The following is an 18,084-nucleotide window of genomic DNA, read 5'->3' as shown; positions in this document are numbered from 1 at the left end:
CTTCCTGAGGCTCCCCAGACTTCATCCTGTCACGGCTTTGTCCCCCCTTTCCCTCCCGTTGCAGGCTGGTTGGATTCCTTTGGGCCAGGACCTGTTTCTGGGCTCCCTCTGTCCCAGGGCAGTGGGGCTCTTTTCCAGCTGGGGCCGCACTCTGCTTCGCCAAGGGGGACACATGACACGGAGGCCAGGAGACGTTTGCAGACTGGCACTGATGATGTTACCTTGTTGGGTGACGAAACGTCTGCGAGAAAAGCTCAAAGAGCACCAAAGACCTCCTCCCCTTCCTCCTGCTCCTCCTTCTCCTCCTCGTCCTCCTCTTTCTTCTCCTCCACCTCTCCTTCAACCTCCTCCCGTTCCTCCTCCTCCTCATCTCCTTCAGTCCCGTCCCCTTCCTCCTCTCCTTCAACAACCTCCTTCTCCTCCTCTTTCTTCTCCTCCTTGTCTTCTTCAGTCTCATCCTCTTCCTCATCTCTGTCAACCTCCTCCTCCTCCTTCTCTTTCTCCTCCTCCTCCTCCTCCTCCTCCTCTTTTTCTCCTCTTTCTCCTTCCTCCCCCTTCCTCCTCCTCCTCCTTATCCCCTTCAGTCTCATCCCCTTCCTCCTCTCCTTCAACAACCTCCTCCTCCTCCTTTTTCTCCTTTTTCTCATCCTCCTCCTCTTCTCTGTCAACCTGCTCCCCTTTCTCTTCCTCTTCTTCCTCCTCCTCCTCTTTCTTCTCCTCCTTGTCTTCTTCAGTCTCATCCTCTTCCTCGTCTCTGTCAACCTCCTCCTCCTCCTCCTCCTCCTCCTCCTCCTCCTCCTCCTCCTCCTCCTCCTCCTCCTTTTTTCTCCTCTTTCTCCTTCCTCCCCCTTCCTCCTCCTCCTCCTCCTCTCATCTCCTTCAATCTCATCCCCTTCCTCCTCTCCTTCAACCATCTCCTCCTCCTCTTCCTCCTCCTCCCCTCTGCAAATCTCTCTCCCTTCTAACACGGAGGATGTTCTCTAGTTGGGTGATGAGTGATGAGATGTCTGCAAAGAAACAACTGAGAGTGTGTCAACTAAGAAAACGCACAAAGATATAAGAATACAGTTTCACATAATGGAAACTTGCGTCGTCCCAAAGACTGCCAGCTTCTTCCCTGGGCCTCTTCCAGAGTTGACAGCTAAGTCTGTGATTCTACACTGGTGTCCCAACCATGCCGGCGGTGCCTAAGAGAGGGTGGCCCCTTGGGCTGTGCCCTCACCGGCCCCCACTTGGGAGGAAGTTAGGACCTCCTGGGCCCCAGGCCAGCCCCGTCTCCTAGCAACCCTGCAGGGGTTTTATTTCCTGATTTTTTTTGCCAATATGTAGGACAGAGCATTTATTTCTTGAGATTTGAAGTTGCCATTTGTTTGACCATTCTGATACATAGTCAAGGTCTTTTTGGAGGGTAGTAGTATTGTCTGTGGTGTTGAATAGCTTTACATCATCAGCGAAGAGAACACAGTTGCTCTTATTATGATCACAGAAGTCATTTATGTAGAGTATGAAGAGAGTTGGTCCTAGAACACTGCCTTGGGGGACACCACTATTGACAGGTACAGAATTTGATAGGACACTCCCAATTTTGACCATTTGGTTGTCTGTTTGACAGGAATGCTTCTATCCAGTTATGCAGGTGTCCAGAGATACCATAGGATTTTAATTTTAGTAGTTTGTCATGTACCACTGAATCAAAGGTTTTACAGAAGTCTATGTAGATTGTGTCTATTGCTTTGCCCTGATCGAGTTGTGTAGTCCATATGTTTTTGCAATGTAAGAGTTGCAGATTACAGGATAGTTTTTTCCTGAAACCAAATTGTTTACTAGAGAGTAGGTTGTTTGTCTCTAAGTGGAGGATAATGGATTGGTTAATAATGGATTCCATGACTTTACAGGTGACGCAGCATAAGAAGATTGGTCTGTAATTTTCAGCTAGGCTGAGGTCTCCCTTTTTGAAGATGGGGATGACCGTGGCTTGTGACCATAGTTTTGGCAAGGAGCTGGTCCTGAAAGATTTTTCAAAGATTATGCTTAGAGGTTCGGCTATGGCAGTGGATAGCTTTTTTAAGAAGTAGGCACATATTCCGTCCGGTCCAATAGATAGGGATGGTTTTAGATTGCGTAGTGCTTTTTCAACATTGTCTTCTGTAACTTGAAGACTGAGTTAGACAGCCCAAAACTTCATTCTGCCGAGGTGTCAGCCACATTACTGGACTGAAAACACGGTACTTAAACATTTGGGGATCTCATATGTAATTAAACATAATTCTCTGTTGTTTGAACATGAAGCATGCTTCCTTTGCAAAAATATATTCCCAAGACAGGTACCTTTGATGTTCATTTGTTAATTGGTTCTGGAAGGCACAGTGAGTACTAGGAATTTTTCCCACATGAAATAATCTACTGACAGGTTCTAGATTGCGTGTTGGGTACCAAGCAAGCTATGAGTACTGAGACAAAATGTTCACTTCAGAGTGCATTGCGTAGGGAATTTGATGAGTTTCGAAGCAGTGGAGCAGCCATGTACCATTGCACAGGAAACAGTCGGGGTGGGGGAGGCAAAGTCACCTCTGTGGTTTTAATCCTTTTTCTCTTGCAGGAAAAGAGTTTGTGGTCTGGGCCTGTTGGCTAAAGCAATTAACATCCCTCAGCAGTGAACTTCTTCGGGGCCTCAGACGAGGCGCATCTGTTCCAATCCGATGCGCCCAGATTTAATTGGGCCAGCTGAGAATGAGAGGGTGTGTCACCTGAAGTAGATCAAAGCACCAGGTTATTAAAAATAGAATATAAGGAGATGATAGAAAAGGAAAGGAGAGGGGGAGGGGAAGGGAAGGGAACAGAAGGAAAGGAAAGGAAAGGGGGAGGGAGGGAGGGAGAGGAAAAGAAAAGGACAGAGAAGGGAATGAAATGAAGGGAAGGGAAGATAAGGAGAGGAAAGAGGAAAGAAGGAAGAAGGAAGGGAGAGGGAAAGGAAAGAGGAAAGAGGAGAGGGAAGGGAAGGGAAGGAAAGAGGAAATGAAAGGGAGGGAAGGGAGGGGAGGGGAAGAAAAGGGAGGGAGGAAGAAGAGGAAAGTAAAAGGAAAAGAAAGGGAAGACAGGGAAGGGAAGGTAGGAAGGGAAGGAAAGAAAGAGGAAATAAAAGGAAGGGAAGGGAGGGGAAGAAAAAGGGAGGGAGGGAGGAAGAGGAAAAGAAGAGGAAAGGAAAAGGAAAAAGGAAAGGAAAGGGAAGACAGGGAAGGGAAGGGACAGGATAGGATAGGATGGGATGAGAAGTTCACGGTCAACGAATTTGCCCTGCTAAGGCTCAGCAGCCCAGGCGCCTTGGAGAGCCCAGGGCAGAGCCTGCCTGCCTACATCCTGTCACGGGGTGTGTGTGTGTGTGTGTGTGTGTGTGTCCTTCTCAAGAGTCTTCAGTGCTGGCTGGCTGGGGAGGGAGGGGGGGCTGCCACCCAGGAGAGGAGCATGGAGGTGCGGAGAGGGACCCGGGCGGGTTCAGCTGGAGATGCAGCCACGGAGCTGCACAACTGGAGAAGCGAGGAGGTCAGCCTGGCCGCTCAGGGTAGGCTAGTCCACTCCATCGTGTCGCCCCGTATCTACGGATGGTTGCAAAAGCCGGACCTTAAGCGAGACAGGAAGGAAATCGGCCCCTTTTGAGCTGCGGTGCTGGAGAAGATTCTCCTGCGCCCCCCTCGGGCAGCAGAGGGGACCAACAAGCCAGTCCTGGAGCGCACAACTCGAGGCATCTCACTGGAGGGCAAACAGCACAAAACGGCCTCTCACTTATTTTGGCCGCGTCCCGTGCGAGGAGGCGTTCCCTGGGTTAGGTGGCGAAGAGGCAGCGGTCAAAGGAAACCGGGCCATCGAAGAACACGCGGCGGCTGGGCACCCTCCGAGCCGATGGCTGCATTGCCCAACGTTTGCTGCTTGGTGGCGGCGCAGGGCGGGAAGAGGAATGGGCCGCGAGAGGCTTGTGTGTGCGCACGGGCAGCTAAACGTGCACGAGAATCAGGCCGGCGTACATGTGCATGTGCGCACAGCTCAACTTCCACAGGTTGAGCTGCACATACAGGAGCACGCAGTGGCAGCCTGCCTCTGGCACAAGTTGAGCTGCCATGCGCACATGCAGGTGCTGGCCGGCTGTTCCCACAGCCCAGTTGCAAATAGGCCACGGCCCGATACTGAGGTGTGTGGTCCAGGGGTTGGGCACCCCTGTGCTAGAGGATGGGGAGAATGGCTTCCTCCTCTTCCTCTCTGCAAACCCCTCTCCCTTCTAGCCCTGATGATGTCACCCAGTACAGTAATGAAACGTCTGCAAGAAAACCATCCGACTTGGAGAGCACCGAAGTCCTCCACCTCCTTTCTTCTTCCTCCTCCTTTACTCCTTTTCCTCCTCCCTTCTTCTTCTTCCTCCTCCTCCTCCTCCTCCTCCTCCTCCTCCTCCTCCTCCTCCTCCTCCTCCTCCTCCTCCTCCTCCTCCTCCTTTTGCAAACCTCTCTGCCTTCTAGCACCAAGTAGGTTGCCTAGTTGGGTCATGAAACGTCTGCAAGAAAACCATCCGACTCAGAGAGCACCGAAGTCCTCCTCCTTCTCCTACTTTCTTCCTCCTCCTCCTTTACTCCTTTTCCTCCTCCCTTCTTCCTCCTCCTCCTCCTCCTCCTCCTCCTCCTCCTCCTCCTCCTCCTCCTCCTCCTCCTCCTCCTCGTCCTCCTTTTTGCAAACCTCTCTGCCTTCTAGCACCGAGTAGGTTGCCTAGTTGGGTCATGAAACGTCTGCAAGAAAACCATCCGACTCAGAGAGCACCGAAGTCCTCCTCCTTCTCCTCCTTTCTTCCTCCTCCTCCTTTACTCCTTTTCCTCCTCCCTTCTTCCTCCTCCCTTCTTCCTCCTCCCTTCTTCCTCCCTCCTTTCTTCCTCCTCCTCCCTTCCTTCTCCTCCTTCCTCCTCCTTCCTTCCTCCTCCTTTTTGCAAACCTCCCTGCCTTCTAGCACCAAGTAGGCTGCCTAGTTGGGTCCTGAAAACCAGGCAGCTCAGAGAGCACCAAGCAAAAACTAACATCCACTTCCCAGGCCGTTTTATTCAACCTTGCCCCGGCGTGTGGTGAGCCCCGCCCGAAGCTCCCCCCTTCGTGCGCTTGGCTGCCTCTCCGTCCTGCTCGGGGGCTGCCCTGCCCAGCCATGAAGGCCTCCCCTTGGCCGGCTGCTCTCCCCCGCTCCCACATTCCACCGGGAGAATGTTGGGGGCTGCAGGCAGCTCTTCCTGACGTCACACAGCCCCCATTCTATGATGTCAAGCTGGAGAGAGCCGGAGGATGAGCGGGCTGCTCCTCTGCCTTCTGGCCCTCATCACAATCTGGACCCTGCATGCCCAGGAGGACAACTGCAAGTAGGTGCCAGCGGGCGGAGCAGGGCGGGGGTCCCAGTCCAGCAACCCCTCCCTCTTTCTGCCGAGGGAGAGGGGCAGCTGGCAGTTCCACAGGGTACAAGGCAGAACCTCTGCCAACTTGGGAGATCCACAGCCAGGCAGCCTCAGGTTCCTCAGCGACCATCAGCCAGTCAAGAAAAAGGCCAACCAGATCCCCAACCCTTGGGGAGGGGCAATGAGAGGCAGGCCAAGCCCCCCTCTCCCCCTCCAGTGTGGGCTGTGGAATCAAATGGGGGACCATCAGCCCAAAGGCTGGGATGAGCCCAGGGAGGCTTCCAACGTGGCCGCTGAGAGGGTGGATCTTCTCCAACCTGCCCGGGATCTGCATTTGAGACACACCTGGTGGGGTGAAGGTGACTGCCCCCCCTATTCAGAGTTTTGCAGCGTTAATTCAGCACCAGAGAAATAAACACAGGTGGCTGAGGCTTCATTTAACATCTTTATAAACATAAGAAGTAGATTTTACAAACCAGTGGTAGATTCCTCCGACATGGAGCAAACGTAGACAGAAACTAAGACAGCAAGAGCTTCGGCAGCAACTCGGGAGCTCAGAAATAAATATCAGTTTCACTTTAGTCCAGCAGGCAAGCAGACGAGAGAAGCCGTTTCATTTCCAACAGGCAGACTCGGAGCTCAACATAGCCGCAAAGTCGCGGAGCTTAATACGGAACCATTCCTAGGCTACTTCTAGTTTCAGTTTCCAAACAGTCCTCCTGGGCTGACTTAGTTGCTATGCCTATTCATCGGCTGACCTGGTTACCATGTTCTATTCCTGTTCTGCAGAGGAAAAAGGGGGCAGGTGTTCCTCCACCTGTGTCCCCTTCTCGCCTCTCTTGTCCACCTTTCTGGAAATCCGACCACCACCGAGATCCAGGACTTCTCCTCCTCTTCCTCCATGACCCTGAAGCAACTAGGTCCCATCACTGGGAGCTTTTAAGAAGAGACTGGGACAGCCCCTTGTCCAGATTGGTGAACCTTTTCAGCACCGAGTGCCAAAGCAGGAGCATGTGCGCATGGGTGAGTGCCGGAAACCAGAGTAGCAGCTCCCTGGTCCGTGCGCCAAGAAGCTGAGCTTCTGGTTTCCAGCACATGCGTGCACACTGGCCATCTGGTCTTCTGGTTTCTGGTGTGCATGCGTGCGTGCATGCATGAAGAGGGACTGCTCTTCTGGTTTCTGGTGCTCCTGTGTGCATGAAGACCACTGGCCAGTGCACATGCGCGCAACAGAACCTGGAAGAGCAACGGGTGACGACTGGCGTGCCCAGAGAGATGACTCTGCGTGCCGCTTCCTCACGCTATAGGTTCGCCATCACGGGGCTAGGGTCTCCCGCTTGAGCAGGGGGTTGGACTAGAAGACCTCCAAGGTCCCTTCCAACTCTTGTATTCCAAAGACATTGAGAAGGAGCTGCTAGCAACTCCTTGATTTGAAGGGAGCAGCAATGTGCCTTGCTACAAGAACACACACAAAAACACACAGACGCACAGACACCAAGGCTTATGATGCCACACATACAGAGGTTGTGATGAAGATAAATCCAGCAGCTGTGCATTGCACTCCTCTGCCACCTAGTGGTGGATTTTCAGCAGCTCAGGAAGGGAATGGCTTTTGGAAGTGCGCCCTCTGAAGGGCAAACACAGCTCCTTCGTCACCGTTTTCATCGCTGCTCAACTAGTTGTTCCCAACCGTGCAGGTTCTTCAAGCCACGAAGCTGATAGAAGTTGCTGCTAAGAGAATCCATTAGATCCAACAATTGTCTTTTGCTGGGAACTGGAAGTAAACTCTGGTTTCTGGAAAAATAATGCCAAAAATCGTGGCCATGTGACAATGGGATACCACAAATAAACTACACATGCAAAAATGGTTGTGAAACACCCCAAATGCAATCTTGCCTGTTCATGGGAGTCCCAAAGGTGCTTTCCCAAAAGACAGCTGGACTTTGTTTTCGCTTGAAGAGGTTTTTTCTTCTTATCCGAGAAGCTTCTTCAGTTCTGGCTGAATGATGGAGAATGGAAGGCTTTTCGTATTCCTTGCAGTCTTCTGGTCATTGGTATTCTTTCTGAGAGTCATTGAAGCCACTTGGAGGTTTATCTGTGCCCTCAGGATCACCTGAATCGGAGTGCAAATGGGTGCGGAATCTTCTGGAACCCCCCCCCCCTCAGTTGAGAGGGGGCTGTTGCATCCTAACATAGAGGGCCCAGCGGTGGTTTTCTGTCCTGTCTCATGAGGTGGATTTGTGGCTATGCAGATAGATAATTCCACAAAACATCCATAACAAAGTACATTTATGGGTACGTCAGGTCTCTTTATAACTCACATTTGTGACGAAGCTCTTCTATAATGACTAATCCTTTGTATATCGGCATTGCAGGTAAAAAAATGGTGATTCTCCTAACCCATCACTTAGCGATAGAAAGAAAGCTGTTATTGGTCCATGAGTCCAGGCAAGAATGGAGGAAACCTCCCTCAACCCCTCGAGGGTCAATTTAGTGACCAATCAGGATTACAGATGTAACCACGTGACATGAACTACATTTACCATGATTCATTCCCTTAAGGGGACAGCTCACAATTCCTAAGTAACTAATCAATAGACTGGCTGGGACAGCGCAGGTGGGCTGCTGGGGGTTCGCAGGGGTTCGGAAGAGCCCCTCGCTCTGTGCAGTTCAAAGAACCTCCCAATTCCACTCCTGGCTGGTCCCGCCCACCCCTCCCCTCCCCTCCCCTCCCAGGAGTCCCCACCTGGCCCGTTTTGGATGCAGGTAAGTGAAGGGCATGCACAGAAGGCAAAAAGGGAAGAAAATGGGCCTCCTGGAAATTTGGGAAGGCCGGAAACAGGCCCATTTCCGGCCTTCCCAAATTTCCAGGAGGCGCAGAGAGCCTTCAGAGCCCCGGGGAGACCGTTTTCGCCCTTCTGAAGGCTTAAGAAAAGCCTCCGGAGTCTGGGAAGGGCGAAAACGCCCCCACGCTGGTGCAGGAGGCCGACTAGGCCACACCCACCATGGCCACGCCCACTCAACAACCAGGCAGAGAACCCTTTGGTGAAATTTCTGACGCCCACCCCTGAGATGGCCTCTTTGACCTCGCTTTCAAACCATGGTTGCCCCGAAGGTGCCTTGAAAAAGCCCTTTTGTGGCAGGGGACCTGGGTTGGAGGTAGTTCTGGAGAGATCCACCGTAATGTCAAACAGTCACTAAAGCACCCCATCCTAAGTGGCGGATCACCTGCAAGTAAGGCTACCAAGGTTTCCTTGCTCTTGCTGTTTCTAGAGGTCTTTGCGGCAGGCGCCCCTTGGCACCCAGCCACTCCCTCCCTGTGGTGGGGGGCATCGACACTATGCCAGGCACCTGGCCCTGGATGGTCAGCATCCGGACCCCCTTCAAGTCTGGCTACCAACACACCTGTGGAGGATCGCTCATTGGCGCCAGGTGGATCCTCACGGCAGCCCACTGCTTCAGAGACATAAGGTGAGTGAAGGCAGGTGAGAGAGGGGCCAGGTGCATAGCTCGGGGGGGCGGGATGTTGCAGGAAGCGCTGCCTGTTTTGTAGGAAAGTCATGTGCGCGCATAAGACGAGTCACCTAATTGCTGCCTCCGTAGTTGTTGATTGTAAGGGAGGAAGCATCCAATTCAGTTGCTGCATGTGTAGCCTTTTTGCCGTGAGTTAAGACAGAATGCTGCCTGGGATGCACCATTGTGAAGGTAGTCTGTATGCCCTGTCTATCCCATGGCTACTCTATGGTGCCATATTATGGTGGTTTTATTACAGTTTTATCTTAACTTTAATATTTTATTTTGTATATTACATTGCCCTCTCTCTCTCTTTCTCTTCTATCTATCTATCTATCTATCTATCTATCTATCTATCTATCTATCTATCTATCTATCTACTATCTATCTCTTCTATCTATCTATCTCTTCTATATCTATCTCTCTTTCTACCTCTTATCTATCAATCTTCTATATCTTTCCATCTTTATCTATATATCTATATCTATCAATCCATCCACCCATCCATCCATTTATCTCTTCTATACTGATCTATCTTATCTATATATACCTATATCTATGGCATTCAGCTTTGGTATTTTCCCACGTCATTGTAGTTGTGCTTTTAAAGCTGTAGCAACGTTTCGGCAGAATCTCATCTACCATCATCAGGCTTCTGTTCGTCTGTGAGTCAGACTTTTACAGTTGTTTCAGTTTTAAATTTGGGGCTAGCCAAATCTCTATCTATCTATCTATCTATCTATCTATCTATCTATCTATCTATCTATCTATCTATCTATCTATCTATCTATCCTTTATAATTTCTCTTTATCCCTTTATCTGTCTGTCTGTCTGCCTATCATCTATATCATTCTTCTATCATCTATCTATCTATCTATCTATCTATCTATCTATCTATCTATCTATCATCTATCTACCATATCTTTCTATCCATCTTTCTATTTCTATCTATTTCTATCATCTCTCTCTTCTCTCTCTCTCATTTGCTGATGTTTTATTTAAACTCATTTGTATATCAGTGATTGCCTGACCTCTGTAGATGCCACAGGCTAAATAAATAAATAAAAAATAAAATAAAATGAAGCTTTCATCACACCATCACAGCTGCCATCTTGACCACACTCCGTGCATACCCCTGAGTATGCAGTGAGTATATGTCGATGCATTTCAGACGAATTTGAGTTCCAGCTTGGGGCTTAAAAGGCCCCGGGGAGTGGCCAGGTGTAGGTAGTATAGATCCTCTGTAGGTTCTGCTGCCTCTCTATGGCTTTAGTGTCTTGGACACAGCATCTGTCAGGCCCAATTAACCAGATCCATATGTGAAAGTTTCACATTGTCTACTTTATTTTGTTCTACCTATAGTACAAGAATCTCCCCAGACTGCTCTCTTTCTCTTGGGAGCAAACAGGTAAGGCTCCATGGAAGTCCTAATCCCTTGCAGCTGCGCAGTGACTCAAGGCTACTTCCCCACTTGATTACCCCCTTCCTTGCCTGCTCAAGCAGGCGATTTCATGCCATTCTGATCACTGTCCAGTCTCTTCTTAAAAACTTCCAGGGATGGAGCACCCACAACTTCTGAATCAAGCGGTTTCCATGGATTAATTGTTCTCTTGGGAAATTTGTCCTTTGTTCTAGCTTGTTTCGCGCCTTGATTTCTCTTTGACCACCAGCCACAGGTTGGGGGCTCATTATCCTGAGGCTGCTTGAAGATGCCCGCTCTCCTTCCACCCTGAGGACTTTCTTGGGACAACTTCCTGCTTTGCGCGATTTATGGCGATGTAGACAGTCCAGTAACGGCGGGACAGGCATCCACGAAGCTTTCATTCTCTCCTCTCTCCCAGGCACCTGACCAATTGGGAACTGGTGTTCGGCACGAACAAACTGTCCCACCCAGGTCCCGATGCAGAGGTCCGCTTCCCCAAGAGGGTGGTACAGCACGAGAACTACCAGCCCCGCCAGCAGATCAATGACATTGCCCTGGTAGAGCTGGATGACCCCGTGAAGTGCAGCGACTACATCCAGCCCGCCTGCTTGCCGGACAGCTCAGTGGACGTCTCCAGCATGGTCCATTGCTATATTGCTGGGTGGGGCTACACGCGGGAGAAAGGTGAGAGTCTATCAGGCACAAACCACCTGTTCTGGCCGAGGCTTCACCAAATCACGAAGCAGACTCCTTGTCCTGACAAAACCCCTTGTCAGCTGGTGCTCCGTTCAAAATCCAAGAAAGAAATACTTAGACTCTTGTAATTAGAGAAAAGATTATCTTTTCCTGGAAGTCAGTGGTAGCAACAAGAAAATTGTGAATCTGGGGAAATAGGCACGCACATCACATACATCAAGGGAGTGAAATGTTCCCACCCCCAATAGTTCAAACGGTTCTTCCAATTAAAAGTTGTGAACTTCATCATGTGAACATCTCCAGGTGGTGATGTTTAGTTGACCTTGGCTTACTCAGAGAAAGGGTTGCAGTTGCGCAGAGAAGAGAAAGCTAAGCAGGAATTAGAAATCCTCCCCAGTTTAGCACCTTATTTCATTGTTCTCAGGTTTCGGAGTACAATGATAATAAATTTATCTATCTATCTATCTATCTATCTATCTATCTATCTATCTATCTATCTATCTATCTATCTATCTATCTATCTATCTTATACAGTATCAGTTAGTAACACTTTCAGCTCACGTCCCATACATTTCCCCCTTCCACTCCCCGTTACTGATGACAGCCAAAAAGAAGGAAAGGAAAGGAGGAAGATCTTGAAGGCTGACACCCCTTTTAATTAGGCTAATGTGAATTCCTCTCATCCACATTCAGCAAAGTCCCGGCAAACGGTCTTTCAAGGGTGAATTACAAGCACAGACCTTATCAGGCTTGGGGAGTTGCCAGGCCAAGAGCTTCCGAGAGCAACGCTCTACTAGAAAATACTTGGCAAGGAGTCACGACCAAATCTTCACACTAATTAAATGAACTAATTGTCTCCTGCAACCCCCACTCCCCATTCGCTCCTCTTTATTCCCTATGGGAGGGGGGCATTCACCGTCCACCTGTGCTTTTACTCCCAAATTGACCCTTGTTCCTTAACTGTTTGCTTCTCCTGGCAGCTCTGCGCATGCGCACATTGGGAACAGGCTCCAGCTGTTCTTCTTCCTCACTGATCTCCAACTCCAAAGGCAGCTGACAACTGTTGGAGGGCCCTGGCTTGGCTCCAACTCTGCCTCTGACGCAGAGCCCTCATGAGAGCCTTCCCCAGACTCCAGGACCGGCCCATGTTCCTCCTTAACCTCCTCACTGTCCAAGTCTGCCACCAGCTCTGCTGGCCGCTGGTGGGGCACAACACAACAAGACCTATATGGGTAGAGTTCAGATTGGCGGCATAGTTCCTAAGGGCACAGTTGTTTGAGTGACTGTAGGAGCATTTCACCACAGGGCTTCTTGCCGACAGATGCTCCCACAAGAGACAACTGCCCATGGAACTACACTACCCCAGTGAACAGGGAGAGGGGAGGGCCTGCCGATTCTTGGGAGTGGAATATGGGAACTGCTTAAATGATAAAGAAAAAGAAGGCTGTTCAATGCAAAGGAATGTGGGGTCTTTGATGGTCTCTGAGCTTGGTGGTTTTCTTGCAGACGTTTCACTACCTCGCTAAGGGTCATCATCAGTGCTGGAAGGAAGTGGGTTCACTCTTTGTTTAAATACTCCCCTCTCCTCTAGCACTGATGATATTACCTAGTGGGCTCGTGAAACATCTGCAAGAAAACAATCAAGCTCAGAGACCACCAAGGACCCCACAGTCATCTTCCTCCTCCTCCTCCTCCTCCCTTCGAGCACAGAGAACGCACTTTTGTTAGCTCACAAAACATCTACAATAAAACCACCAAGCTCAGGGAGCAGCAAGGACCCCACAGTCCTCCTCCTCCTCCTCCTCCTCCTCCTCCTCCTCCTCCTCCTCCTCCTCCTCCTCCTCCTCCTCCTCCTCCTCCTCCTCCTCCTCTCAAACCTCACTCCCTTCTAGCACTGATGGTATTTTCTAGTTGGGTCATGAAACATCTGCAAGAAAACCACCCAGCTTGTAGAGACCACCAGGGACCCCAGAGTGTGTGGGGAAATCCAGCCATTATCTTTTCCTGTGCAGACAAGGCTCCATCTGATATCTTGAAGGAGGCCAAGGTGGACCTCATCCCCACAGAGAAGTGCAACAGCAGCAACTGGTATTATGGAAGTATCTCCGCCAGTAACCTGTGTGCTGGATTTGAAGGAGGAGGCATTGACACTTGCCAGGTGTGTGAGCAGGTTATACCCACATCCATTCTGGGCTGTTATTCTGATTGATTCTGAGCACCCACCTTAGATTTAGGTGTTGTTTTCATGTTTATGACAACGTTATAAAAATCACATGCCGTATGATTTTCATGTTCTGCCTTGGTATTCATCCAGAGGTATAAATGCTGGGGGTAGCTTACAAATAATGCAAATATATGTAGGTGTTTGTTTGTTTTTTAAAAGGAAAAAAAATTCACAGTTCAACCCTGGGCTACAAATATTTTCTTCCATCGGCAAACAATATGGTTTTCAGGGGATGAACTTGATTTATGGTCTACCCAAAGCCATATTGGTTGGTTGGCCATATACACAAGGCCAACCAACTGGTGGAATGGCTTCCCTCCAGAACATCTGGGGGCTCCATCACTGGAGGCTTTCCAAAAGAGTCTCGGCAGGCTTTTATCTGGAATATTACTTTGGCCCACTGGTGGTCCGTGAGAAAATTTTGATGGGCCACAGCACACCCATGTCTGCAACCGGAGTGACAGGGGGGGCAGGGAAGAGAGAAAGAGGGAGAAAGAGGGAGAAAGAGGGAGAAAGGGAGAAAGAAAGAGAGAAAGAGGAAGGTAGAAAGAGAAAGGGGGAGGGAAAGAGAGAGAGAGAGAGAGATGAGAGATCCCGATGTTTTGTTTTCTGTGGGAAACGGGTTCAAATGACTCTTTGAGTATTTAAAGTTGCAGAAACAGGCAGCCAAGCTAAGTGCCTGAAGGACCCCATCCCATCAGTGGGAGTCTAGGCGCTTCAGTGAGCAACATGTTGGATTCATATTAGTGGTCCACGGGATTTAAAATTATGAGTTTGGTGGTCTCTGAGGTCCAAATGTTTGGCGACCCCTGGACTAGAAGACCTGCAAAGTCCCTTCCAACTTGGTTATTCTATGTTCTGACACACCAGCAAGTTCTTTGTTCCTCACTTCTCCCCCTGGTTGCTCCTTTCATAGCTTATCTTTCTTCCTACTGTAGGGTGACAGCGGAGGGCCTCTGCTATGTAGGGAAAACCGGTCTGAACGCTACTGGATTGTAGGGGTGACTGCCTGGGGGCTGGGCTGTGCCAGGGCCCAGAAGCCCGGAGTCTACACTTCTACCCAGAACTTCTATGACTGGATCCTAGGCTACACAAAAGAAAAGACCACCCATGAAGAGGTCACCCCTGTGCCACAGGTGCTCCCAGGGACAACATCATCAACCACATCTACTCCATCGACACCTAAATCAACAATGTCCACAGAAGAAACAATCCCACCTGCCCCCGAACAAACTCGAAGGAATCTGGAAATGCCTTTCCAAACCCAGCCAACTTCCAAAACAGAGACAACATCCCTTCCACCAGATCCCACCAGAATACTCCGAAACCCGTGGACTTACTTACAAACCGAAAAAAACCCTACTCGTTCTTTGATGACCACTTCAACAACCACTGCTGCTGCTGCTACTACTACTTCTACTACTACTACTACTACTACTACTTCTACTACTACTTCTACTACTACTACTACTACTACTACTACTGAAACCACTACTGAGGCCCCTGAGGTAGCCAACCCCGAAGACAGCACTGAAGAAATCATTGAAGACGTTGAAGTCACTCCTGAAGAAATCATTGAAGCCACCATCGAAGCCACCACTGAACCCACCACTGAAAGGAGTACAACCACCACAACTCCCACCACCACCAAAGCTCCTCAGCCCCAAGTCCCACCTCGCAAACGCAAACGACCCACCAAGACCATCACGCTGGGCAGCTACTATGGCTACAGTGGGAGTTCAAACTGGCCCAAGGACTGGCCTTTCAGACACCACCCTCGCTCTTGAACCAACCCCAGACCCAACTGTTGCTGGTCAGGCGCCCACTTTATTTGCTTAAGGGGGGGGTCTTCCCTTACGCAGATAAAGTATTCTGCGCAATGCAACTTCTCAAGTGATCCAATGAACGTAACAGGTGATTAAAATGCATGTACTTCTAAATAAATTTTTGTAAAAATGTACACAAGACTTGCGTGGCTTTTGCTTGTGTTGGTGTCAGCTGCTTTAGCACTGGCAAGAATTGTGGTCGTTGTGTTAAAATATGTACTATGGCAGTGTCAAAGAATAACATCGCCCTAGGTGTATATTATAAGGGATGCGGTGGCTCAGCGGCTAAGATACTGAGCTTGTCGACCAGAGAGGTCGGCAGTTCGGCGGTTCGAATCCCTAGTGCCGCGCGTCACGGAGTGAGCTCCCGTTCCTTGTCCCAGCTTCTGCCAACCTAGCGGTTCAAAAGGATGTAAAAAAAGTGCAAGTAGAAAAATAGGGACCCCTTTGGTGGGAAGGGAAGAGTGTTCCATGCGCCTTCCGCATTTAGTCATGCCAGCCACATGACCACGGAGACGTCTTCGGACAGCGCTGGCTCTTTGGCTTTGTAATGGAGATGAGCATCACCCTCTAGCGCCAGGAAAGTCTAGCATGGATGTGCAAGGGGAACTTTTACTTTTACCTTTTAGGTGTATATTACAGGCCACCCAACCATGCAGAAGAAAGAGATGAACTTTTTCATCTATATGCAGGAAACACACTGCAGTAGTAATGAGGGAATTTAACTACACCAAACTGGGACAAACACTGCATCAAGTGGAAGACTGAGCAAGCTGACCGATGAGCCTAGCTGACAATTTTGTCATCCAAAAGGTAGACGAGAGAACTAGAAGGTCAACTATACTGGACTTAATTCCCATAAGCAGAGATGAAAAGGTAAAAGGGGTTGAAATTGCAGGGACTTTGGGGGAGCACAACCATGTTGTATTGGAATTCAATTTCATGCAGACATAACCCAACAGAACATAATCGAGCCAGCGTCTTAGACTTTAAAAGAGCTGATTTCTACAAACTTAGAGAGAACTTGGAAAGAATTCCACAGATGAAAATCTTAAAGGGGAGAACAACACAAGAAGCTTGGGAAACTCTGATTATAAAAGCCCAGTCTACCACAATACCACTGAAAAAAGAAAAACAAGAAGGAACCAACGTGGTGTCTTCCCCCAAAGTGAATTGCTGTTAGCCTGGGAGAAAGCTGGCCCATTTGAGCTAGCTGACAATTGGCCTGTACAAAATGGAAAACTTTGTTGAGAATCATATATAAACATCCCCCTCCCATGGCTGTAACAGCCAGTTTCACTAGGGGCCAAAGTTTTGGTCACCACATTATAAAAATATTTTGAGACTCTAGAACAGAGGTGGGCAACTATGGCCCCTTTATGACTTGTGGACTTCAACTCCCAAAATTCCTGAGCTAGCATGGCTTGCTCAGGAATTCTGGGAGTTGAAGCCCATAATTCATAAAAGGGCCATAGTTGCCCACCCCTGCTCTAGAAAGAGTGTAAAGAGCAACCAGGATGATTAGAGGACTGGAGGCTAAGACATATGAAGAACGGTTACAGGAACTGGACATGGCTAGTCTAGGGAAGAGAAGGACCAGGGGAGACAGGAGAGCAGCCTTCCAATATTTGAGGGGCTGCCACAGAGAGGAGGAGTGGGGTCAATCTATTCTTCAAAGCACTGAAAAGTCAGACAAGGAATAATGGATGGAAACTGATCAAGGAGAGATTCAACCTGGAAATAAAGAGAATTTTTTTGACAGTGAGGACGATCAACCAATGGAACAGAAGTTTCCCTCGGAGGTTGTGGGAGCTTCATCACTGAAGGCTTCCAAGAAGAGACCGGACTGCCATCTTTCAGAAATGGTGTGGGGTCTCCTGCTTGGGTGGGGAGGTTGGACTAGATGACCTACAAGATCCCTTCCAACTCTGTAATCTGTATCTGTAAGTATTGGGCCTCTGATGGTCACTGTTCACCCACTGCTACTGGGTGCTAAGAGAGTCCAACCCACTCAATTTTCTCGTATTGATTCATGATGTGAGTTTGGAATCTGACTGAAAATATCCCTCTGACCACCAAATCCGTGGCAGGAAAATCAAGCAAGTCTGCCTGCTGCCTGTCAACCTTAGCTGCTAAGCAACCAGGCTCCAGGCCAGCCCCTTGGAGATCTGTCACTGAGGGCTCTCCTCTGGAAAGGAAGCAGAGAACCGGCGTGATGTCATATTGGCTGCGTGCTGATTGGAAGAAGGTGAGCGGTCTGTGGTTTGTGACGTCATGAGGAATGTCGTAAGCCCAAGATGGAACTGAGCACTTCTTGAGACATGTAGGATGAAGCAGTTACCTCTTCGTATTTTGGTCCTTTTTCTGTTATGGTCCACACATGCGTACGATAACAGATGTGGGTGAGTCGTGTCAAATCCAGGGGTTGCTCAGAGGAAGTGGTCGTAATGCTCTACGATGCTTGTTCCTCAGCAGGTGTGGCTTTTCTGGTCATGCCTACTGAATGTCTCCAGATCCATCACCCTGCAGCACTTGGGCCCACAGAGGAAACCCTGGGAGCTTCAGACCTCCCTTACAACAGATGTCCACCCTGTGCATGGAAGGCAGGTTGCTACAGTCACCCAGGCTTCAATTCCTGTCCACCTTCCCTGTGTTCTGATCTAGGCTTCACAAAATCAGACTCTTCGTCCCAGCAAAACCCCTTTTAATTAGGCTAATGTGAATTCCTCTCATTCACATCCAGCAAAGTCCGGACAAACAGTCTTTCAAAGGTTAATTCCAACCACCTTATCAGGCTTGGAGAGCTGCCAGGTCGATAGCTTCCAAGTGTAACAGTGTACAAGAAAATACTTGGCAAGGAGTCTCTGAGAGTCACAAACAGATCTTCACACTAATTAAACGAACTAATTGTCTCCTGCAACCTCCACTCCCCTTTTGCTCCTCTTTATTCCCTATGGGAGGGGCCATTCACTGTCCACCTGTGTCTTT

The 18,084-nt window shown here is 49.4% G+C and overlaps 2 protein-coding genes across 2 annotated transcripts in view; both read left to right on the top strand.

Moving 5' to 3' along the window:
- The window catches only part of ARSA (arylsulfatase A), a 175,799-nt gene that overhangs the window by 33,806 nt on the left and 123,909 nt on the right, over nt 1-18,084 (top strand). The window lies entirely within an intron of this gene.
- LOC113451581 (acrosin-like) lies at nt 3,463-15,057 on the top strand. The gene is made up of 7 exons (XM_026722957.2): nt 3,463-3,559; nt 5,291-5,381; nt 8,688-8,885; nt 10,769-11,034; nt 13,059-13,204; nt 14,209-14,406; nt 14,779-15,057. The coding sequence occupies exons 1-7, from the start codon at nt 3,463-3,465 to the stop codon at nt 15,055-15,057; spliced, it is 1,275 nt and encodes a 424-aa protein (XP_026578742.2).

The sequence above is a fragment of the Pseudonaja textilis genome, chromosome 5, assembly GCF_049901715.1.
Source record: "Pseudonaja textilis isolate UNSWEBS1 chromosome 5, rPseTex1.2, whole genome shotgun sequence".
NCBI lineage: Eukaryota > Metazoa > Chordata > Lepidosauria > Squamata > Elapidae > Pseudonaja > Pseudonaja textilis.
Note: the sequence above shows the minus strand (reverse complement) of the source record. Positions and strands in the feature narration are given on the sequence as shown.

Bases quoted from the DNA above. Each gene is read 5' to 3' on its own strand.
- LOC113451581 (XM_026722957.2), top strand. From the start codon at position 3,463: ATGGAGGTGCGGAGAGGGACCCGGGCGGGTTCAGCTGGAGATGCAGCC. The intron at 3,560-5,290 runs GTAGGCTAGTCC...TATGATGTCAAG, and splicing joins GGTCAGCCTGGCCGCTCAGG to CTGGAGAGAGCCGGAGGATG. The intron at 11,035-13,058 runs GTGAGAGTCTAT...TTTCCTGTGCAG, and splicing joins GGGCTACACGCGGGAGAAAG to ACAAGGCTCCATCTGATATC.